Source organism: Elgaria multicarinata, chromosome 12 (genome assembly GCF_023053635.1).
Source record: "Elgaria multicarinata webbii isolate HBS135686 ecotype San Diego chromosome 12, rElgMul1.1.pri, whole genome shotgun sequence".
In the NCBI taxonomy this organism is placed as follows: Eukaryota; Metazoa; Chordata; class Lepidosauria; order Squamata; family Anguidae; genus Elgaria; species Elgaria multicarinata.
In genome coordinates this window covers 10,293,004-10,314,484 of record NC_086182.1, presented here as the reverse complement: position 1 = coordinate 10,314,484, position 21,481 = coordinate 10,293,004, and the positions used below count along the sequence as shown (strand labels likewise).

Below are 21,481 nucleotides of genomic sequence, written 5' to 3'. Positions count from 1 at the left end.
TAGTGGCTGTCACCACATTTTGTGGCACACCATTCCATAACTTTGCATTGCACACTTTCTTTTGTCTGTTCTGAATTGCCTGCCAATCAGCTTCATTGGGTGACCCTGAGTTCTAGCATTATGAGGAAGAAAACGTCTCATTATCTCCTGTCTTCACACCATCTGTAACCTTTTAAACATGATGTATGTCCATGAGATGTATGCAAAGCCAAGGAGTCACTTCATTCCATTTTTATTTATTTATCTACTCAGGAGTCCAACAACTCTGCCACTAAATTGCAGCAACCCCAAGTTTTGCTTGACATTGATCAAATCCAAGACCGTTCCTGCTGAAGAGGAGTGCTTGAGCAGGTTTTAGTAGTACTAATGCAGAGCACGGCAGACAGCTGTTTTATCAGGCTCCTATAATTTGCCAAGCATTCTGGATAAACAAAACTTAGCAGAATACTATAGGTTACAATGGCTGTTCTGGAGAAATCCCTAAAGGCTCATTCTCCCGCTTTTCCCAGGCATTACAAAAAGCAAACAAATCACAACTTTCTTGTCACTGTGCCTGCAGACAAAAAGTGGGCTAGGAGGCAGCTCTAAGCCAAAATCTGTTAAAAGACAAACTCCCCCACCCACCCACAAATAGTATTGATATATTTATTTTATTTTGGCACAATCTTCTGTGCTGTCCTCATTCCCAAATCCAAGACTGTAATAGCTGCAATCGGTTTTATACGCTGATGAACAAAACAGAGCAGATACAGGGGAAAGTAAGCCTAGTCCGCTGCTGGCATCTTTACCCCCATGCTCACCACTGCGTGAACCCTGCATCGAGGACTGCAGGCAGTGCGGTGCTGGGCAATGTAAGGCAGATGGGAACAAAAGCAAGAGGGGGGGGGAAGGGGCAACGTTCCTCTTTCCCCTCCCTGCACATCATTTTATAGTGTATCCAAGGAAGCCTGACATTGCTTTTGGCACACATTAACTGGGCATTACAGGCATGACAAAAAACAAGCACTGGTTTTTCTTTAAAACACACAGTAGCTGTTTAAAGATAAGTGGAAATTATAGGAACAATTTCACAAAATCCCTGATGGAGTTGGCATCAGGCCTCTTGGTGTGGGAGGTGCAACAGAGTGACCCCAGAGCCTTGAGGGGTTTCTGGTGCCTGGGAACACATCCGGCTACCCCCATTTCATGTCTCTCTGCTCCTATTACCAGCATGTGGCTGTAAAGACTTCATCTTAAGATCTCCTACAGAGATTTGGAATGGGGGCATCATCCGTGTTCATCGGCACACCCAACCTCTGCTCCAAATCCCACACCGGTCAACACTCTTCCCCGTGCCGGGTGGGTACTGCACTGAGTTAATTCACTAGAGCCAGTGCAAATGTTCAAGTATAAGCCTTCTCCTCTGCAAAGAGAGCTGCTTCTAAATTAGACCCATGAGGAAAGATGTGCCCCCCCTCCCCTTGGTTTCTGCTGCTATTAGAACATACCCCATGAGAGGCCCTAACACAGCAAGACGTTACACCGTTCAACTCCACTGCAGTGTAGCTGATCTTCCTAGGAGAGTCTTCTTAGGGACACCTCGGTGCTCATCAGCTTAAGATATAGACACTTCTGGACAGCCCAAGTCACTGTTGTTTATAACGAACCTCCAGGAAGTTCCAGTGAACCCGGCACAGTCCCCCCCCCACTCTCTCGTTATCGATGCTTCTGTTCCAGCAGGGATTCAAAATCTGGAGCACAGACTAGCTTGTGCTTCACATGTCCCAGGACGATCATCTCGCCACTCCTATTGTCTCCGATGCCCACCGACACAAGTTCCTTCCAAGACCAAGAGAGAAAGTTGTTATGACTAAATCCTCCCCAATGCTGTGAATAAAGTAACACTTATAGCTGGCCAAGGACATATTTCTAAAGAGGCATTCCGCCCAGGAGGCATGAGGAGGCAGCCACTTCAAGCGATGGATTCTGAGCACCATCAAGAACCAGATTGGAAGACCTGACCCATGAAGCACAACCCACTATGCTCTCCACTGAAATGTGGGCAGCTCCCATTCCTTTAAATAAGGGTCGTACAGAAGAACTTCCTGAAGGATCATGCTCCATGTTATTTAATGGGACATTTGGATGTTCAATCTCGGGCACCTAAATATCTTGGGGTATCTCTGACTGTCTGAACTTGTGTCCCGGTCTTATTCCTGAAGCTTAGGGTTTGCAACATCATGATGCTAAAAGTACAATACAGCACAGAAAGTTAATAGCAACCCCTATTTGCTTAACTGCCCTCCCCACACTGGCAGGCTTATAACAATTCCCCAACTAGGACATTGTAAATCAAAACTGCATTTTTCCACCAATTTCTCAAAGATACCCCGACATTCTAACTATACAGAGAGTGGCATTAAGAGGGTGCTCTCTGCTAATTTAATGGGTAATGACCAAATGTGGGGAAGCTGGCAGACTCTAAGGCAGTGGTTCTTACAGAGTTTTCTTTAGGAAGACACATGGTTTGGGTTAGTACTCCTCCAGGAGTAATCTAGGTAACCCAATGGAGGCTCACTGGGAAGCAGGCAACCAAATACTATATGAGAAGCTTGAACCTGATCCAAACTACCAATAGGGTGATGCCCAGAGGCTACTCCTTAGGAACCATTTTGCATCAGGGGTTGGCATCAGATGACTTCTGAGTCTCCAGGGTTCCAGAAGCGCTCACTGCCATCACCACCACCCCACACACATGCCCTGCAGCAGTTATTGCCACCTGTGTTTTGCCTCTAGGCAGCAGTGGGACTGCCCCTTCTTCTCTGTGCTGCTGCTGGCAGCATCTCCTGTTCTTCTCCCTCCCCTGCTGCCAGAGAATGAGAGGACAGGAATGTGCTTCAATAAAGAGGCCAGTCTCAGTATACAGGCCAGGGCTAAACCAAGGCATGAAGATTCTTCCCTTAAGAGAAGTTACTACAACCAGTACAGAGCCCATAAGAACATGAGCTCTACTAGATTAGGCCAACAGTGTTGAGCCAGATGCTTCTGGGAAGCCCACAAACAGGACGTTAGCTCTTAATTGTTTGCCCCCTTGCAACTGGTATTCAGAGGGACACTGCCCTGAACATGGAGGTTCTACTGACTCGCCAGCAGGGAACTTGTATTTTAAAGAAAGGCCATGTGCCACTATAATAAATAAAAGAGATGTTTTCTGAGCAAGCCATACCTGAAGGAAGGAGCAGGGAGTCCCTGTGGTCACATCAAGAGTCACTCTGCCCAGAACTAGTTGCACCTTCCCTGATTTGCGGATCAGCAACTTCCCCACTTGCCCTTCAGACAGGTCCCCCAGGGTGCAGGTGTTCTCTGCTCCCTTGGCTTCCTAAAAAGACAAACAGGGCGGGGCATGGTTACAAGCAGTCCCCCCTCTTTTGGGGAACCAACCTTGCACTATTCAGTGAAAGAGTTGAGAGCCAGTGTAGAGAGGTTTCCAAGGCCTTGTCTGATCTATTGCCAGAAATAAGTAAAATGAAATCAGAATTCTGTGCCTGAGCAAGACAAGCAGAACCATGAGACTGTTATGTAATACAAATTAAGCAAGTTTGAGCTTTTTCTTAGTTTATATACTTTATTCTTCTTCTGCTGGTCATGGACTGGGACAAGAAGCTAAAAATGGCAGTGACGAAGCTGCCACCACTGGAAAATATAGCCAGCAAGGCCTCTGGTTTCTGATGTAACGCCACACACTGCCCACATTCAAGTACATCTTTGCAACCTTAAGGGCTAGAAACATCTCTAAATATAAGGAAGAAGAAAGCTCTGTGCCCTGCACTAGATTAGGCAGATTTTTCTCCATTCTCACATCCCTCCCTATGGCCTTTAGTTTAGCAACATCATCATCATGTCATCATCATCTCTCCTTTTCCCCAATGCTGGGACTCAAGGCAGCTTTACAAATTAAAACATGTACAGTTAAAACATACAGAGATGTACAAAAATTAAAAATATAATTAAACATGCTACAATATTAAAACATTTAAAATACAAATAACATTTTTTTAAAAATCCAACAAATAGGTAATGCAAAAACAGAGGTCCAAACTACTCCCCAAAGGCCTGCAGAAACAAAGTTTTAGCCTGCCTCCGGAAGCACACCAAGGAGGGAGCCAGTCTAGCTTCCCTGGGAAGGGAGTTCCAGAGCCCCGGAGCAGCTACCGTAAAGGCCCTCTCCCGTGTTCCCACCAGGTGTACCTATGATGGTGGTGGGACCAAAAGAAGGGCCTCCCCTGAAGATCTCAGGGCACAGGTAGGCTTGTAAGGAAGAATAGTCTTTCAGATAACCTGGACCCGAACCGTATAGGGCTTTATTGGTGATAACCAGCACTTTGAATTGTGCCCGGAAACAGACCAGAATCCTGTGGAGCTGTTGTAACGGGAGTTATGTGCTCCCTGTAGCCAGCCCCGGTCAACAATCTGGCTGCAGCTCTTTGAACCACCTGAAGTTTCTGTATACTCTTCAAAGGCAGCCCCACATAGAGGAGTTGTTTATTCGTTCAGTCGTTTCCGACTCTTCGTGACTTCATGGACCAGCCCACGCCAGAGCTTTCTGTCGGCCATTGCCACCCCCAGCTCCCCCAAGGTCAAGTCTGTCACCTCCAGAATATCATCCATCCATCTTGCCCTTGGTCGGCCCCTCTTCCTTTTGCCTTCCACTTTCCCTAGCATCAGCCTCTTCTCCAGGGTATCCTGTCTTCTCATTATGTGGCCAAAGTACTTCAGTTTTGCCTTTAATACCATTCCCTCAAGTGAGCCGTCTGGCTTTATTTCCTGGAGTATGACTGGTTTGATCTTCTTGCAGTCCAAGGCACTCTCAGAATTTTCCTCCAACACCACAGTTCAAAAGCATCTATCTTCCTTCGCTCAGCTTTCCTTATGGTCCAGCTCTCGCAGCCATAGGTTACTACGGGGAATACCATTGCTTTAACTATGCGGACCTTTGTTGTCAGTGTGGTGTCTCTGCTCTTAACTATTTTATCAAGATTTGTCATTGCTCTCCTCCCAAGAAGTAAACGTCTTCTGATTTCCTGGCTGCAGTCAGCGTCTGCAGTAATCTTTGCGCCCAGAAATACAGTCTGTCACTGCCTCCACGTTTTCTCCCTCTATTTGCCAGTTATCAATCAAGCTGGTTGCCATAATCTTGGTTTTTTTGAGGTTTAACTGCAACCCAGTTTTTGCACTTTCTTCTTTCACCTTTGTCATAAGGCTCCTCAGCTCCTCCTCGCTTTCAGCCATCAAAGTGGTGTCATCTGCATATCTGAGATTGTTAATGTTTCTTTCTGCGATTTTAACTCCAGCCTTGGATTCGTCAAGCCCAGCACGTTGCATGTGTTCTGCATACAAGTTGAATAGGTAAGGTGAGAGTATACAACCCTGCCGTACTCCTTTCCCAATCTTAAACCAATCTGTTGTTCCGTGGTCTGTTCTTACCGTTGCTACTTGTTCGTTATACAGATTCCTCAGGAGGCAGACAAGATGACTTGGTATCCCCATACCACCAAGAACTTGCCACAGTTTGTTATGATCCACACAGTCAAAGGCTTTAGAATAGTCAATAAAACAGAAATAGATGTTTTTCTGGAACTCCCTGGCTTTCTCCATTATCCAGCGGATATTGACAATTTGGTCTCTAGTTCCTCTGCCTTTTCTAAACCCAGCTTGTACATCTGGCAATTCTTGCTCCATGAATTGCTGGAGTCTACCTTGCAGGATCTTGAGCATTACCTTGCTGGCATGTGAAATAAGTGCCACTGTCCTATCGTTTGAACATTCTTTAGTGTTTCCCTTTTTTGGTATGGGGATATAAGTTGATTTTTTCCAGTCTGATGGCCATTCTTGTGTTTTCCAAATTTGCTGGCATATGGCATGCATCACCTTGACAACATCTTGCAATATTTTAAACAGTTCAGCTGGGATACCGTCGTCTCCTGCTGCCTTGTTATTAGCAATGCTTCTTAAGGCCCATTCAACCTCACTCTTCAGGATGTCTGGCTCTAACTCACTGACCACACCGCCTGAGCTATCCCCGATATTATTATCCTTCCTATACAGATCTTCCGTATATTCTTGCCACCTTTTCTTGATCTCTTCTGTTTCTGTTAGGTCCTTGCCATCTTTGTTTTTGATCATACCCATTTTTGCCTGGAATTTAATTTTCTGGAAGAGGTCTCTTGTCCTTCCTATTCTATTGTCTTCTTCCACTTCCGCACATTGCTTGTTTAAAAATAATTCCTTATCTCTTCTGGCTAACCTCTGGAATTTTGCATTTAATTGGGCATATCTCCCCCTATCACTGTTGCCTTTTGCTTTCCTTTTCTTGGGCTACTTCCAGTGTCTCAGCAGACAGCCATCTTGCCTTCTTGGTTTTCTTTTTCTTTGGGACGGTTTTTGTTGCCACCTCTTGGACAATGTTGCGAACTTCTGTCCATAGTTCTTCCGGGACCCTATCTACTAAACCTAGTCCCTTAAATCTATTCTTCACTTCCACTGCATATTCATTAGGAATATTAGTGAGCTCATATCTAACTGATCTTTGGGTCTTCCCTATTCTCTTTAGTTTGATTCTAAATTGTGCAATAAGAAGTTCGTGATCTGAACTACAGTCAGCTCCAGGTCTTGTTTTTACTATCTGTATAGATGTCCGCCACCTTTGGCTGCAAAGGATGTAGTCAATCTGATTTCGGTGTCGGCCATCTGGTGAAGTCCATGTATAAAGCCGTCTTTTCGGTTGTTGGAAGAGAGTGTTTGTTATGCACAGTGAGTTGTCCTGTCAGAATTTTATCAACCTACGTCCCGCTTCATTTTGTTCTCCTAGACCATTCTTACCTGTAATTCCAGATGTCATTTCACTGCCAACCTTAACGTTCTAGTCTCCTGTAACGAAAATAACATCTCTTTTTGGTGTATTATCCAGTAGGTGCTGCAGATCCTCATAGAACTGATCTACTTCTGCTTCTTCAGCATCTGGGGTTGGGGCATATATTTGGATCACTGTGATGTTAAATGGCTTACCCTGAATTCGAACTGAGATCATTCTATCATTTTTTGGATTGTATCCAAGCACTGCTTTAGCCACTTTATTATTAATTATGAAGGCTACTCCATTTCTTCTGTGATCCTCTTGTCCACAGTAGTAGATCTGGTGGTGATCTGATGTGAAGTGGCCCATTCCAGTCCATTTCAGTTCACTGACACCCAATATATCTATATTTAATCTTGACATCTCACCAATAACCACATCCAATTTGCCCTAGCTCATAGATCTTACATTCCAGGTTCCTATGGTGTATTGATCTTTAGAACATCGGATTCGTCGTTCACCACGAGCACCGTCGGCCGCTAGCTGTCCTTTCGGCTTTGAGCTAGCTGCTCAAAGCTCCCCAGTAGCATTTTGACCATCTTCCGACCTGGGGGTCCCATCTTCCGATGGTATACCGACATATCTCTGGTTGTACTGATCCATTTCTGAATACTCTTCAAAGGCAGCCCCACATAGAGTGCATTACACTAATCCAAACGGGATGTAACTAAGGCATGTGTCACCATGACCAGGTCAGATATCTCGGGAACGGGCGCAGCTAGCACACTAGCTTTAACTGTGCAAATGTGCTTCTAGCCACCACTGAAACCTGGGCATCCAGGCTTAGGGGTGAATCCAGGAGTAACACCCAAGCTGCGGACCTGTGTCTTCAGGGGGCGTGTAACCCCATCCAGCACAAGCTGAATCCTTATTCCCTGACCAGCCTTTCCACTGACCAGGAGCACCTCTGTCTTGTCTGCATTAAGCTTCAGTTTGTTTGCCTTCATCCAATCCATTACTGCCGACAGACTCCACTTTAGCACCAAAACAGCTTCCTTGGAATCAGGTGGAAAGGAGAAGTAGAGTTGAGTGTCATCAGCATTCTGGTGTCACCCAACCCCAAAACTCTGGACAGCCCTTCCCAACAGTTTCATGTATATGTTAAATAGCATGGGGACAAAACAGAACCCTGGGTGACTCCACAGGCCAATAGCCAAGGAGTCAAACAGAAATCCTCCTGCACCACCTTCTGGGTCCATCCCTCCAGGAAGGAATGGAGCCACTGTAAAATAGTGCCTCCAAGTCCCATGCCAGTGAGGTGGTCCAGAAGGATACCATGGTTGATGGTGTCAAACACTGCTGAGAGGTCCAGCAGAACCAATAGGGACACACTCCCCCTGTCCAGTTCCTGTCACAGGTCATCCACCAAGCTGTTTGTCCATAACCAGGTCTGAAGCCAGATTGAAAGGATCTAGATAATCCGTCTCATCTAGGAATCCCTGGAATTGGGAGGCCACCACATGCTCCAATATTTATTTATTTATTTATTTATTACATTTTTATACTGCCCAATAGCCGAAGCTCTCTGGGCGGTTCACAAAAATTAAAACCATAGTAAAACAACTTGCCCAGAAATGGAATATTGGAGACCGGCCACTAATTGTTTAATACACTAGGGTTCATGGACGGCTTTTTCAACATAAGTCATACTACTGCCTCCTTCAGGCAGAGTGGAACCCTGCCTTGGCGGAGGGAGGCATTAACCACTTCACTTACCCACTCAGCCAGTCCCCCTCTGGCTGCTTTGATGAGCCAGGAAGGGCAAGGTTCTAGCATACATGTGGTGGCTCTTACCTCTCCAAGGATCCTGTCCACATCCTCGGGCTGTACCAATTGAAAAATATCCAATAACACTGGATGAGCAGGTACCAAAGTTACATCCACTGGGTCTGTATCAACTATAGCGTCAAAGTCAGAGCGGATCTGAGCAATTTTGTCTGCAAAGTGCTGGGCAAATTGTTCACAGCGGGCTGTTGAAAGGTCTGAATTCTCCTCTTGGGAGCCAGTATGTAAAAGGCCTCTGACCACTATTGCACAGACGCAATAGTGGCAGACAAAAATAGCTTTTTTGCTGCCCATATAGCCACAGAGTAGGCCTTCAAATAGGATCTAGCCTGTATTCAATCAGATTCTCTCCGAGTTTTCCACCAACGTCACTCTAGTCGCAGTCTCATTCATTCCATCGCCACCAGCTCCCTAGAAAACCAGGGGGCTAGCGTAGCTCTACTTCATGAGAGAGGATACTCAGGAGCGATTGTGTCCACCGCCCTGGTCATTTCTGCATTCCTGAGATCAACCAGGGCTTTGACAGAATCGCCTGCTGAGGCAACAGGAAAATCCCCAGGAGCCATCAGGAAACCATTCAGATCCATCAGCCTCCTGAGGTGGACCATCTTAATCGGTCTTCCACCCCTGCAGAGGTTCTGAGTGCCAGCAAGTCTAAACCCCACCAGACAGTAATCTATCCATGACAACGGAACTGTAGAAGTTCCTCCACTATCAGATCACTCTCACCCCATCCAGCACAGAAAACAAGGTCCAGAGTGTGCCCAGCAGCATGGGTGGGGCCAGATACCATTTGGGACAGACCCATGGTTGTCATGGCAGACATGAAGTCCTCAGCCGCTCCCAACAGGGCAGCCTCAGCATGGATGTTGAAATCGCCCAGCACAACAAGCCAGGGGACTCCAACACCAACCACGAGACTACCCCAGCTAGCTCAGGAAGGGAGACTGTTGAGCAGCGGGGTGGACAATACACCAACAGAATCCCTATTCGGTCATGAGCACCCACCTTCAGATACACACACTTGAACACCACAGACTGTGGGGTAGGTCAGGGGTATGGAATCCCAATAGACTACTGCCACACCACCTCCCTGCCCCCCAGGGAGGACAGAGAACTCTGGTGGGCAAAGCTGAAAGTGGTTAAACCCCCCTCCCCTAGCTTCATCCAGCCAGGTCTCTGTGATACAGGCCAGGTTGGCATGCTCATCCAGGATCAAGTCCTAGAGAGCCTATCCTATGGTACTTCTTACTCCAACAGGAGTACGGCTTCCCATACCTGGTTCTTCTCTTGCTTTATTACCATCATCTGCCCATCCTCATTCTGCACCTCTGTTTTGATGGGCTTCGTGTCCTGGGTGGGTGGCTGGCCCGGCAGCGTATCTGGCAGCTGCAGAAAGAGCAACTCATCTTCCTTGCAGAGGTTTAATCTTTGCAGCAGCTCTGCCACCGACACATCCTGAGGGAAGGGAGGAGGTGCCTTTGCAGGAGTTGGTCTGAGGGCCACCGGGGGCTCTTCTTCATCGTGCGGCTCCTCTTTCACTAGAATCAGACTCAAGAGTCAGGATAATGAAGTAGGCAGGGATGTGGTATTATATGCTCCAATCCCCAGCCCAGGCTGTTAGCTCTCCCAAAGCCACTCTACAAGTTTAGGGCTAAGCTGAGATTTGAACGGGGCGCATCCAGACCACACTTTTAAGCGTTATTCTGCATCCTTCATAGCGAAGCTGCAGCAAAAGCAAACTGTGATTATAGCATCTTGTGAGCAGGCATTAAGAGCAAGCAAGATGCACTGGGTCAGAGGTGCTATGGGGTGGAAAGATTTGCTTTTGATTAAATGCATCCTGCTTCTTGATGCAAGGCTGCTGCTTGATGCAGAAGGAAATAGCTCAGCTAATAACGTAGGGAAATCTTGCTGGATTGGACCATGGGTCCATCTGGTTCAGCACCCCCATTTCTAACAATGGCTAGCCAGGTGCCTCTGGGATGCCCACACGAAGGCCAAGATCACAACAACCCACCCACCCACCCACATATTGTTTGTGCCCCTCCGACACTGATGGTTCTATCTATTTGGGATAGCAATTGTTGACAGACCGATGATCATCTATGGATTTGTATCATTCTTTCTGAAGACATCTAGGCCAGTGGCCATCATCACCTCTTGGGACAGGCAATTCCATAAGAGCTATTCTATTTTGTCTGTCCTGAATCTCCTGCCTCAACATTTGGAGCCTTGGCTAATGAGGAGGACGGGCATCTACAGGATCATTTTGTGGCATGTAGGAAATATCTGTGAGAGGACACGGTAAGGCCTCGGACATTATTTATTTACTACATTTTTATCCCGCCCAATAGCCAAAGCTCTCTGGGTGGTTCACATAAGCGCCCAGCGGTACAATCCAAAGAGGGATTCTCTACAGACCCCTCTGGCCCTGGCTGATTTGAACCCTATACCTTTCACTGAAGATACATCTACTTCCATCTCCTCCTCCTCCTCCGTAGGGCTGGAGGTCAAAGGCTTGGCATCCTCTTGATCATCACCTTCCTCCTTGAAAAGCCAGCCTGAATGGGCCAGAGGCAGCTGAACTGGTTTGTTCCGTATGTCATTTTTTAAGCCAGGGTCATCAAGGAACTGGCGCCAGAGGAACAGCAGAGAAAGAAAGAAACTAAGTGTTAAATGAGTGTCTTCTATTGCTTTGTTTTAAGCATTATATATGGAGGGACACAGACGCCAATGTATCCTGATGTAGTTTCACTGTGGCCTCAGATTTCACCAAATATTTCATCAATAGCTGGCAACATTTCAACTGTGCAGAGAAATTCTTTCTGCACAGGCTTCCTAAAATACCCCCACCCCACCCCAGCCATTATATCAAAGGGACAAACTAGGAGAGAAGCAACTTTAACCTGGAGGAAGAAAATGAACAAAACAAGATCACCATGTAAACAACAATATCCAGTTTCAGTGAGCAGAAGCACTTGCATATGAAACAAATCAACTTAGATTAGTTCACACCTGCAGCCCCAACACCTGAGGGTCACAAACACCTGCCAAAACAACATAGTTCTCACAAGTATTCTAAACATCATGACAATGTGAGCCTGGCAGGGATCCCTGGGAAATGAATTCCTCAAAGAGGAAGCCACTACTGCGACTGGGCTGTACCACTTCAGACTGCAGATAGGGGCTCATGTGAATGGAAGCTTTTCCAAATAAAAGCATTCCCTCTAAACAGAAAACTGGCAGGCCCAGAGAGTACGGTTCTAACCTAGCCTTCTCCCTCCCATGCTGGTTTTTTGCGGAGAGAACAATTTTGTATGGAAGAGTGTTCAGTCATGTGAACCCACATCTCCAGTCTGAAGTGGAAGAGCCCAGACACAGGATTACCATCTCAGTGAAAATGCAATGTACCCATCTATTCGGACCCAACCAGTAGCAGTGCATTAACTGATGGGCAGATCAGGAAAGCCCCTTAAAATTCGCTGGGACCTTTCCTGATCTCTCCAAGAGTTTCCAAGGCAAGACAGTGGGTGAACATTTCTGAAATTCATCAGGTTGCTAAAAAAGCTCCACCCCATTGCCTCTCACTCTTGATACTTAGTTTGATTATTTATGGGTCTCCATCCACTTACAGTGAAGTACCTTTGAGAGTCCAATGCTTTTAAAGCATTTTACTACAATGACAACTGCTGCTACTCCACATTCACCACATTTGCTACACTATTTAATGAATGCAGAAGCAAAACATCCCCTGCCGGGATGATTTATAATTTAAATAAAGCAAGATGTGGATGTGGAAAGAGGTTATGGGTTGACAGAGAGTATAGGGTCACTGGAATCTAATAGAGTCATCCTCATATTGCAACCTGCAGCAGACAGCGAATGAGCTATTTATCATGTCTTTGCAATGTAGGACAATGCTATTATCCCCATATTAAAGGGGGGAATTATGGAAAAGATAAAAGAGGCATCATGACAGGAGGTGCTGAGATACGAGTAAGATTAAATGAAGGAAGATAAAAGATGACCTGAATGAAGCAGAGATAACAAGAAGAGGTGAGAAATGATATTATTATTATTAGTAGTAGTAGTAGTAGTAGTAGTATCCCACCTTTTGCCCAATACTGGGCCTCAAGGCAGCCTTACAAAATTTAAAACATATACATTTTAAACCTAGGAAAAGAAATGTACAATTTTTTTTTTTACAATATTAAAACATAAACTTTACAAGTCCTTAACATAGATGGAGGACCAGATTATTCTCCAAAGGCTTGCTGGAACAAAAAAGTTTTAGCCTGCTTCCGAAAGCCCATCAAGGAGGGAGCCAGCCTAGCTTCCCTGGGAAGAGAGTTCCAAATCACTGGAGCAGCCACCTAGAAGGCCCTCTCCCATGTTCCCACCAAGCGTGCCTGTGAAGATGGTGGGACTGAAAGAAGGGCTTCTCCAGAAGATCTCAAAGCACGCGCAGGCTCATAAGGGAGAATACGGTCTTTCAAATAACCTGGACCTGAGCCATATAGGGCTTTATAGGTCATAACCAGCACTTTGAATTGTGCCCGGAAACAGACTGGAAGCCAATGGAGCTGTTTTAACAGGGGAGTTGTATGCTCCCTGTAACCAGCCCTGGTCAACAATCTGGCTGCAGCTCTTTGAACCAGCTGGAGTTTCCGAACACTCTTTAAAGGCAGCCCCACGTAGAGTGCGTTACAGTAATCCAATCAGGATGTAACTAAGGCATGCATCACCGTGGCCAGGTCCGACATCTCTAGGAACGGGCGCAGCCAGTGCACTAGCTTTAACTATGCAAATGCACTCCTGGCCACCGCCGAAACCTGGGCATCCAGGCTCAGGGCTGAATCCAGAAGTACACCCAAGCTGCGGACCTATGTCTTCAGGGGGAGTGTAACCTCATTCAGCACAAGCTGAATCCTTATTCCCTGATCTGCCTTTCAAATGACCAGGAGCACCTCTGTCTTATCTGGATTAAGCTTCAATTTGTTCGCCCTCATCCAATCCATTACTGCCAATAGACAACGGTGATACAGTTTGGGGAAGAGAAATTTCAAAAGTAAAACATTTATGCAAATGTGAAGCATCTCAGGAAACTAATTTAGGGACAGAGGTGAAAATTTTTTTGTAGGAGCATTCCAAATTCTTTAGAGACAGAAGTACCAGCAATAAAAGAAAAACATGAAGGAGTCTGCTATGGGACAACAGAACAGAAAGACACAGAGAAATAGAGAGTCACAAAGATGATTTCAGGATTGGATACGTTGAAAATGAAAACTATAGCATCGCCAACAGGGATAGAGAAGACTTACAGGGTTTGGTTGCTAAGATCATAAGCTCCATTCTATTTGGGTGTGTGTGTGTGTGTCATATATTTAACATGGGCTGTGGTCCCAAACATGGCCATCCTCAAACTCACATCATCCTTCTCTAGCATGCGCAGGATCTGCTTCGTCTCCTCATCTGTCTCTCTTTTCTCTTTCTTTATGTTGATGATGTGGGATGGACCAAAGTCAGATACATCGACAGTCTTATCCCAGGTGCCTATAGAGAAAGAATGGCATGGTTATAAGCAGCTTTACTCTCAGGGGTGGCCAGGTCCAGGAAAGCCATTCCCCTGCTTCAGCTGGTGCACCAGCTGCATTCATTCCTAGAGAAACCAGATCTGGCCAATTGTCACACATCATGAATGGGTCACTGGAATGTGCCCTATGTAGGACCACTGCATTTGATGAGTGTTCAGAAGAGTCATCTTGTCCTGAAAGCAGTACTACAGGTGTGTCCCTTTCTGCAATAGCTTCACTGGCTTCTTCTCCGTTCAGGGCCCAATGCAAAAAGCTAGTTATGGTGTTTGAAAACCCTCAACAGACTAGAACCAGGCTATTTAAAGAATTGCCTCCCTCCACAGGAGCTTATTAAGATCTGACAGAAAGGCTCTTCTCCATGACCCTGAACATTTGAGTTGTGACTGGTTAGGACATGCTGTGGTCTTAAATTCCCTGCCTTGGCATGGTTGCCTTGCCTGCTCCTTGATGGCCCTTCCATCATCTCATGCAGATCTATTTATTTTGATAGGCGTGTGGCCTGTCGAGTTGATGTTTGCTTCCTGAAATTTGCTGAATTTTTAGTATCCACTGTTTACTGCTTAAGTTTTAAGATATATATTAAAACACAACGAACTTATGTTAGACTTAAGCTACACTCTCTCATCCACTGGAGCAAAGTGAGAACGTCATTTTCACAAACAAGCTAAATTTGGCACTTGGTCTTTATTTATTTATTTATTTAAAACATTTGTATCCCGCCCTATATCATTAAGATCTCAGGGCGGCGTACAGATAAAAGCATACAGTATAAAACAATAAATATGCAGTTAAAAACAAATTAAACCATGAACCAAATTAAAACATATAAATTAAAAGCAGTAAAAGAAGTTAAAACAGTTAAAACAATGTGCCATCTTAGTGAATTTAACCATCAAAGGCTTTGTTTAAAAGCCATGTTTTTATTTGGCGTCGAAATGAAATCAGTGTTGGCGCCAGTGGGGCCTCCAAGGGGAGGGCATTCCACAGTTGGGGTGCCACTAACCCTAACCCTAACCCTAACCCTTGTCCCATCATAGTGTATATATTGCGTTAGTGGGATGCAGAGAAGGGCTCCTCCAACAGATCTCAAGTCTCGGGCACCTCTGTGGCTAGGTTGTCCCTGTAAAGGAAAGGCCGTAGCTGGTGGATCAGCCGAAGCTGACCCCAAGTACTCCATGCCACGAAGTCCACCTGGGCCTCCAGTGACAATGATGGATCTAAGAGTACTCCCAAGCTGCTACAGAGGGAGCGCCACCTCATCCAGAACAGGTTGCTTACCAATTCCCAGACTCAGGAACCACCAATCCACAGAGCTTCCCTCTTATCAGGATTCAGCTTCAGTTTATTAGCCCTCATCCAGCCCATTACAGCCTCCAGGCACTGGTCCAGCACCTTCACAGCCCCAGCTCACTCCGACGACAAGGAGAAGTAGAGCTGAGTATCATCAGCATACTGATGGCACCCAACTCCAAAACCCCTAATGACCTCACCCAACGGCTTCATATAGATGTTGAACAGCATGGGGGATAGAATAGAACCCTGTGGCACCCCACAGCTTAATTGCCATGGGGTGAAACAGGAATCCCCCAATACCACTCTCTGGAATTGGTCCTGCAAGTAGGAGCGGAACCACTGTAACACAGTGCCTCCTACTCCCATCTCGCAGAGCCGATCCAGTAAGATACTATAATCAATGGTATCAAAAGCCACCAAGAGACCCAGGAAGATCAACAGGGTAGCACTCCCACTGTCTTTCACCTGGAGTAGGTCATCAGTCAGAGCCACCCAGGCTGTTTCACTGCCGTGCCCTGGCCTGAAAACAAACTGAAATGGGTCCAGATAATCCGTTTCTTCAAAGAACGTCTGAAGCTGCCCAGTCACCACACGCTCAAGCACCTTGCCCTAAAAGGGGATATTAGTGATGAGCCGGTAGTTCTCACATACCTCTGGGTCCAGGGAGGGCCTCTTCAGGAGAGGGCGCACTACAGCCTCTTTCAAGGCGGCAGGCACCACTCCCTGACAGAGGGAGGCATTTACCACCCCCTGGACCCATCCAACCAATCCACCTCTGCTAGATCAAATTAGCTAGGATGGGCAAGGGTCAAGCTTACATGTAGTGGGACAGACTGATTCAAGCATCTTGTCCACATCATCAGGCTGCAACAACTGGAACTGATCCCAAAAAACATGATTAGACGGGGCACTGTACAACTCCCCAGGCTCTGCGATAACTGTGGCATCAAGTTCTGAGCGAGTACGAGCAACTTTCTCCTCGAAGTGCCTAGCAAATTTATTACAGTAGGTTACCAAGGGTTCCAATTCTGGTTTCCCAGAGCCCAAGCCTCCTCCCAACAGGCTCTTCACCACCCAGAATAATTCTGCTGGGTGGCATTTTGAGGATGAGATTGAGGAGGCATAGTAAGATTTTTTTTTTGCCATATTCACTGCTGCGTAATAGGCACAACAAAGAGTCTTTAGCCACTGTGCACATTTTTTTTGTTAATTTGGGGGCAGTGGAGGCAGCATGTGGCCCACCCCTGATTGAAAGTCAACCCATTGAGGCTGCATATGAGCAAAGAATTGAAAGTGAACATTAGGCACTGGGTTGCACTGGCTTCCATGTACCTTTCTTCTTCATCATTTCTGCTGGGCCTTGCTCAAAGATGGAGTGAGACTGGATGACTTCTGGCCTCCCTCTGCCTCGCCCATGGCCATCTCTCTGCCGGTCCCGATCACGCTCCTTTTTCTCTTTCTTGATGGAAACATCCTCTTTTGGCCTAAGGAAAACCAGACCAAACTGAACCACAATGAGGTCAAAGTTACCCACCGTTATCACATAAGATGTGCTTCAAATTTATCCAGAAGATGCCCAAGACATTTTTCCATCAGTAACTTCAAGGCCTTTATATGTACAATTTAATGAATAAGAGATAATTCAAATGTGCAGAAAGAGCATGTCATACAGCTGTTTCTGGATTATACCTCTTTATACTGCAAATGGGAGGTCACATGTTTGCACTACCATTCAATGTAACAGATTGCTTGCATGTGAAAATCTAGCATGCCAGGGACATGGCAAAATTAAAACTCTTTCTACATGAGCTGAGATCTTTAATAGATCCTCTCACCTATAAACATGGCTCATAGGGTACAGTGTTAGCTGTTGCTGACAATGCTACACACCACCACTGCCTTAAACAGTTCTCCCCCTCACTGAATTTATAGCCTCTTCATTCACACAATCGCATTCCACAGAGACAGTAAGGCCACTTACTCTTCTTTGATTTTCCTGCTAATTATGTTAGGGGCAAATGTTTTCTGTAAAAAAAAAAGGGGGGGGGGAAAGAGCACAAGTTTGAGAACCATCAACTCAGTTGTGTGCGTGCGTGCGTGCGTGCGTGCGTGTAGATAGATAGATAGATGGTGGTTCATTTTCCAAGATGGCATTTGTGAAATTTCTTTATTTCTTTATTACATTTTTATACCGCCCAATAGCTGAAGCTCTCTGGGCGGTTTCTTTGACATTTGTATACCTTTCTACCCCTTTCCCCTTTCCTTACTGTAAATAAACTTCACACTTATTTCAAAGTTGCCATGTGTTTTATTCCACTTAAGACTCAGTACTAAACTCAGAACCTTTTGTTTGTTCTTGCTACTGTTTAGAGTTTTAGCCTTGGGGCTTGAACCCTTATTTCTGTGCCCCAAGTGTGTCCTGAAAGGTCTGAGACTCCCCTGGCTCAGGTTCAGGTGGTCTTTAAGGGGTAGTCTACTGAGTAATTGTTTGCCACTGTCTACACTGCAGGGAGTTAGGTGTTGGGCAACTCCACCCTCCCTTCGCTCCCTTCACTGACATGATATCGGTTCTTTTATCAACATGGGAGCCTCCATTCCAAATCAGACCAGAGCTTCCTTCAAATCCTCTGAAAAATGTGGATAAAAAAACCTTATAGACTTCTTTGCTCAAAGATGGACACTTACCTTTTTTACTCCACCAAGGGTCAGGTCTCGAGAGCGGATGGAAGGCAAGCGGCCTGGGGTAATTGGGGCAGTGGTTCTCCTCCCTAGCAGCCCTCTCGCATTAGTAAGCGTAGGCCGGATGCCAGAAGCATTTCCAGGATCATTGCTTGAAGTCCCTTCTGACATCTTGAGTTATCTGTTAAAGGAAAACAGGATAACCAAAAGCTCTTTAAAACAAGGCTAGGCTCTTTATTTGAAAACAAGCCATCTTCTCATAACGCCGCTAAGCAAAGATCCCAATTCTACAGCAACTGTAGAGAGACTTAAGTGGGAAACAGTAGAATACCCTATTTCTTCGATTCTAAAATGCACTTTTTCCCCCATATAAACATCTCTAAAAATAGGGTGCGTCTTAGAATCGCGGGTGTGTCTTAGGTTTTTTTTTTTCTGTTGGTGGTACTGAAATTAGTGTGCGTCTTACAATCGATGGTGTCTTACAATCGAAGAAATACGGTATTAAATCCCCCAAAAGTCTGACAAAAGCTATGAGCTGGAGATCCTAGTTCAAATCTCACCTTCGTCATGAATATATAAGGGTTTAAGCAATTCATTCTCTATCAGCCTCAGCCCTCCAATCTGTAATATGAGGATAAAAATACATTAGAGCAAGGGTCTCTAAACTCTTTGGATTGGTGAGCACATTTGGAATTTTGAGAGTGTCATGGGCACTCTTGCAAACTGGCTACCATGGGGGTGCCTTGCCCATTCATAAAATGGCTGCTAAGCTGGGCATGGGCAGTCGCAAAATGCTCCTTTACATTATCTCACATTAAGTAAATAGTTATCATTAAATCACATTTGTTCCTGGAGACATGGCTGCAATGCGCATAAAGGCTAGGTTAACACTCGGTGGTCCAATTGGGTTGTCTACTGAAAAACACCTGCAAGCAGGCAGAGCCAGATGACAGGGAACAGAGCTTTCAGAGTTTCTGTCAGGTTGGGGACGGAGTCTATCAGGTAAAGGGCAGGGTGAACAAAAAAAAGTTAAAACCCCTAGTTTCACTTGTTCTAATGGCAGGAATCCTGTTATTAAATAACAACAATAACTGCAGCAGCAACTTATCAAAGCTGCATCTTACTGGTTTAAAAATATACTCCATAAAAGGAGCCCTCAGGCAACAGAACTGGGGACATCTAGTCCAGCATCCTGTTTCTCAGCGGCCAGCCCAGATGACTCCTGGAATCTCACAAGAAGCTGCCAATAGCTACTCTCCCACTGTTGTTTCCCAGAAACTGATATTCAGAGGCACACTGCTTAAACCTGGAGGCTCGGTCTAGTCATTGTGACTAGCAGCCATTGATAGGTTTATCCTCTATGGATTTGTCTAATCCCTTTTAAAGCCATCTAAACTAGCGTTACGGCACCGAATGGAATAGATGCACAATGCTAAGTGTTAGCAGCAGGGCCTCTCCATCTGGAAGCATCCTCAGGTTCAAATCCACACTCAAACATGAAGTTCATTAGGGTGACCTTTCTTCAGTCACTCTTTTTCAGCCTAACCAACCTCACAAGTTTATTGTGAGGATAAGATGATGGGCTGGGTGAAGGGACTCTGTATGCCAACCTGAGCTCCTGAAACGTGGGATATAAATGCAAATAGTAATAATAATAATAATAATAATAATAATAATAATAATAATAATAATATAGTCAGTGTGGTGTTAGCGTGTGGAACTCAGACTCAGGAGACCCAGTTTCTAGTCCCCACTCAGCCATGAAAATAACTTTGGGTCAGTCACAGCCTCTCAATCCAACCTACCTCACAGGGTTGTTGTGAGGATAAAATGGAAAGGAAGACCCCGTAGGTTCATTACGAGAGGGAAAAAGGCAGAAAATAATAATGGCAGGGGCGCATTTCTCTGGATCCAATGTCTCCACATCACCACGCATAATTCTGGCCCTTAAAGATTAACACAGTTTGTTAAACTAAAAAGCTCCAAATTGTCAGCCTCTTCACGCAGGGGAAGCGCTCTAACCCCTTCAGGATTTGGCCTGTTTCTGCAGCAGGCCAAGCGGGACCAGGCCCCATAATCTGGGGAATAAGAAGCAGCTGGGGCAGAGAACCGTCGCGCGGTCCCCGCTTCCCACTGAGGAGCTGTTTGAGGGGACCCACATAGATACACACCACCTCACGGTCGGGCCCTTAAAAGCCATTTAGCCTCGTTCCGCCATGGTCTTAGTCCCCAGAAGAAGGGGGTGAACAACCAGACCCCACCCTCGTAGAAATCGCCCCCGACCCACCGAAACTCCCGGTCTCCGACACGACGAGGCCACGCTCCAGCCGGTCCTCCTCAGAGCGACAGCGAGTTCAGGTACTCTTAACACGCATGCGCACACGAGGCATCAGCCATCTTTGAAAATGGCACTGATAGCCAACCTCACCGTTTCTGCAGGGGCTGATTCCGAGGAAAGGCGGAGGGCGAATCCGCCATATTAGTCACGGGCATATCTCTACGCATGAAGTGGTGTTTTTTCGAGACAGCAAATCCGCCATTTTTGTTAGTGGCAGGTTATATTTATTTATTATTTAAAGTTTGAGATATATCTCAGGCTAGCGTGAGGAATATGAAACTGTGAACCGGGACTCGTCAGACGTCCGAAAGCCCAATAAGGCTGCAATTCTATACACCGTTACTTGGGAGTAATTCTCATTGAACTCAGTGCGTATTACCTTTGAGTAAACATGTCTAGGATTGCACTGTAAGGGTGCAATCCTATGCCTCTTGAGACAGAAAAGAAGTATTTAATTCCCAGCATTCTGGAGACGTGCTGGGAGCTGTAGACTTTTTAAATGTCTAAACAGGCATGGGATTGTTTACTAAATAAAATAATTGAGCACTGTTTATTGGGTAATGGGATTAAAAACACAATGATAGTTGACTTCTATTCCTTGCTGTTTTTTAGAGTTGATTCTTTTTTCCACCAAATGAATAAAACGTAACTAGAAGCTAAATATACACTTTAGTTATGGAAAAAACAATCTTATTATAAAGTTTTTAAAAACACCCAGTGACATTATTATTATTATTATTATTATTATTATTATTATTATTATTATTATCATTTAAATGTCTTAGTCCCTTTTCTCCCCCCCCCCCAAAAAAAAATTCAAGGCAACTTAAAACAAAATTAAACATTACAAAATTTAAAACAGCTTTAAAAAAATTATCCGCTATAGTACCACTATTC

The 21,481-nt window shown here is 45.4% G+C and overlaps 1 protein-coding gene across 2 annotated transcripts; it reads right to left on the bottom strand.

The window, feature by feature from the left end:
* Nucleotides 1–216: 216 nt before the first annotated feature.
* On the bottom strand, nucleotides 217–20,633 carry POLR3D (RNA polymerase III subunit D). 2 transcript variants are annotated; one of them, XM_063139459.1, is made up of 10 exons: nucleotides 20,534–20,633; nucleotides 18,807–18,867; nucleotides 18,253–18,427; nucleotides 17,549–17,592; nucleotides 16,900–17,051; nucleotides 14,109–14,233; nucleotides 11,134–11,311; nucleotides 9,956–10,218; nucleotides 3,206–3,358; nucleotides 217–1,818 (listed from the first exon to the last, which is right to left on the bottom strand). In XM_063139459.1, the coding sequence occupies exons 3-10, from the start codon at nucleotides 18,415–18,417 to the stop codon at nucleotides 1,696–1,698; spliced, it is 1,203 nt and encodes a 400-aa protein (XP_062995529.1). In that variant the 5' UTR covers nucleotides 18,418–18,427; nucleotides 18,807–18,867; nucleotides 20,534–20,633; the 3' UTR covers nucleotides 217–1,695. The 2 variants fall into 2 exon arrangements, with proteins under 2 accessions (XP_062995529.1, XP_062995530.1); XM_063139460.1 differs by lacking the exon at nucleotides 18,807–18,867.
* Nucleotides 20,634–21,481: the final 848 nt, after the last annotated feature.

What these genes read in the sequence shown, in the direction of transcription:
- POLR3D (XM_063139459.1), bottom strand. Translation starts at nt 18,417, where the DNA reads ATGTCAGAAGGGACTTCAAGCAATGATCCTGGAAATGCTTCTGGCATC. An exon ending in CCCTTGGTGGAGTAAAAAAG is followed by an intron (nt 17,593 to 18,252) that starts GTAAGTGTCCAT and finishes TTTTTTTTACAG; the next exon opens with AAAACATTTGCCCCTAACAT. An exon ending in AGATGTATCTTCAGTGAAAG is followed by an intron (nt 10,219 to 11,133) that starts GTATAGGGTTCA and finishes GTCTGATTCTAG; the next exon opens with TGAAAGAGGAGCCGCACGAT.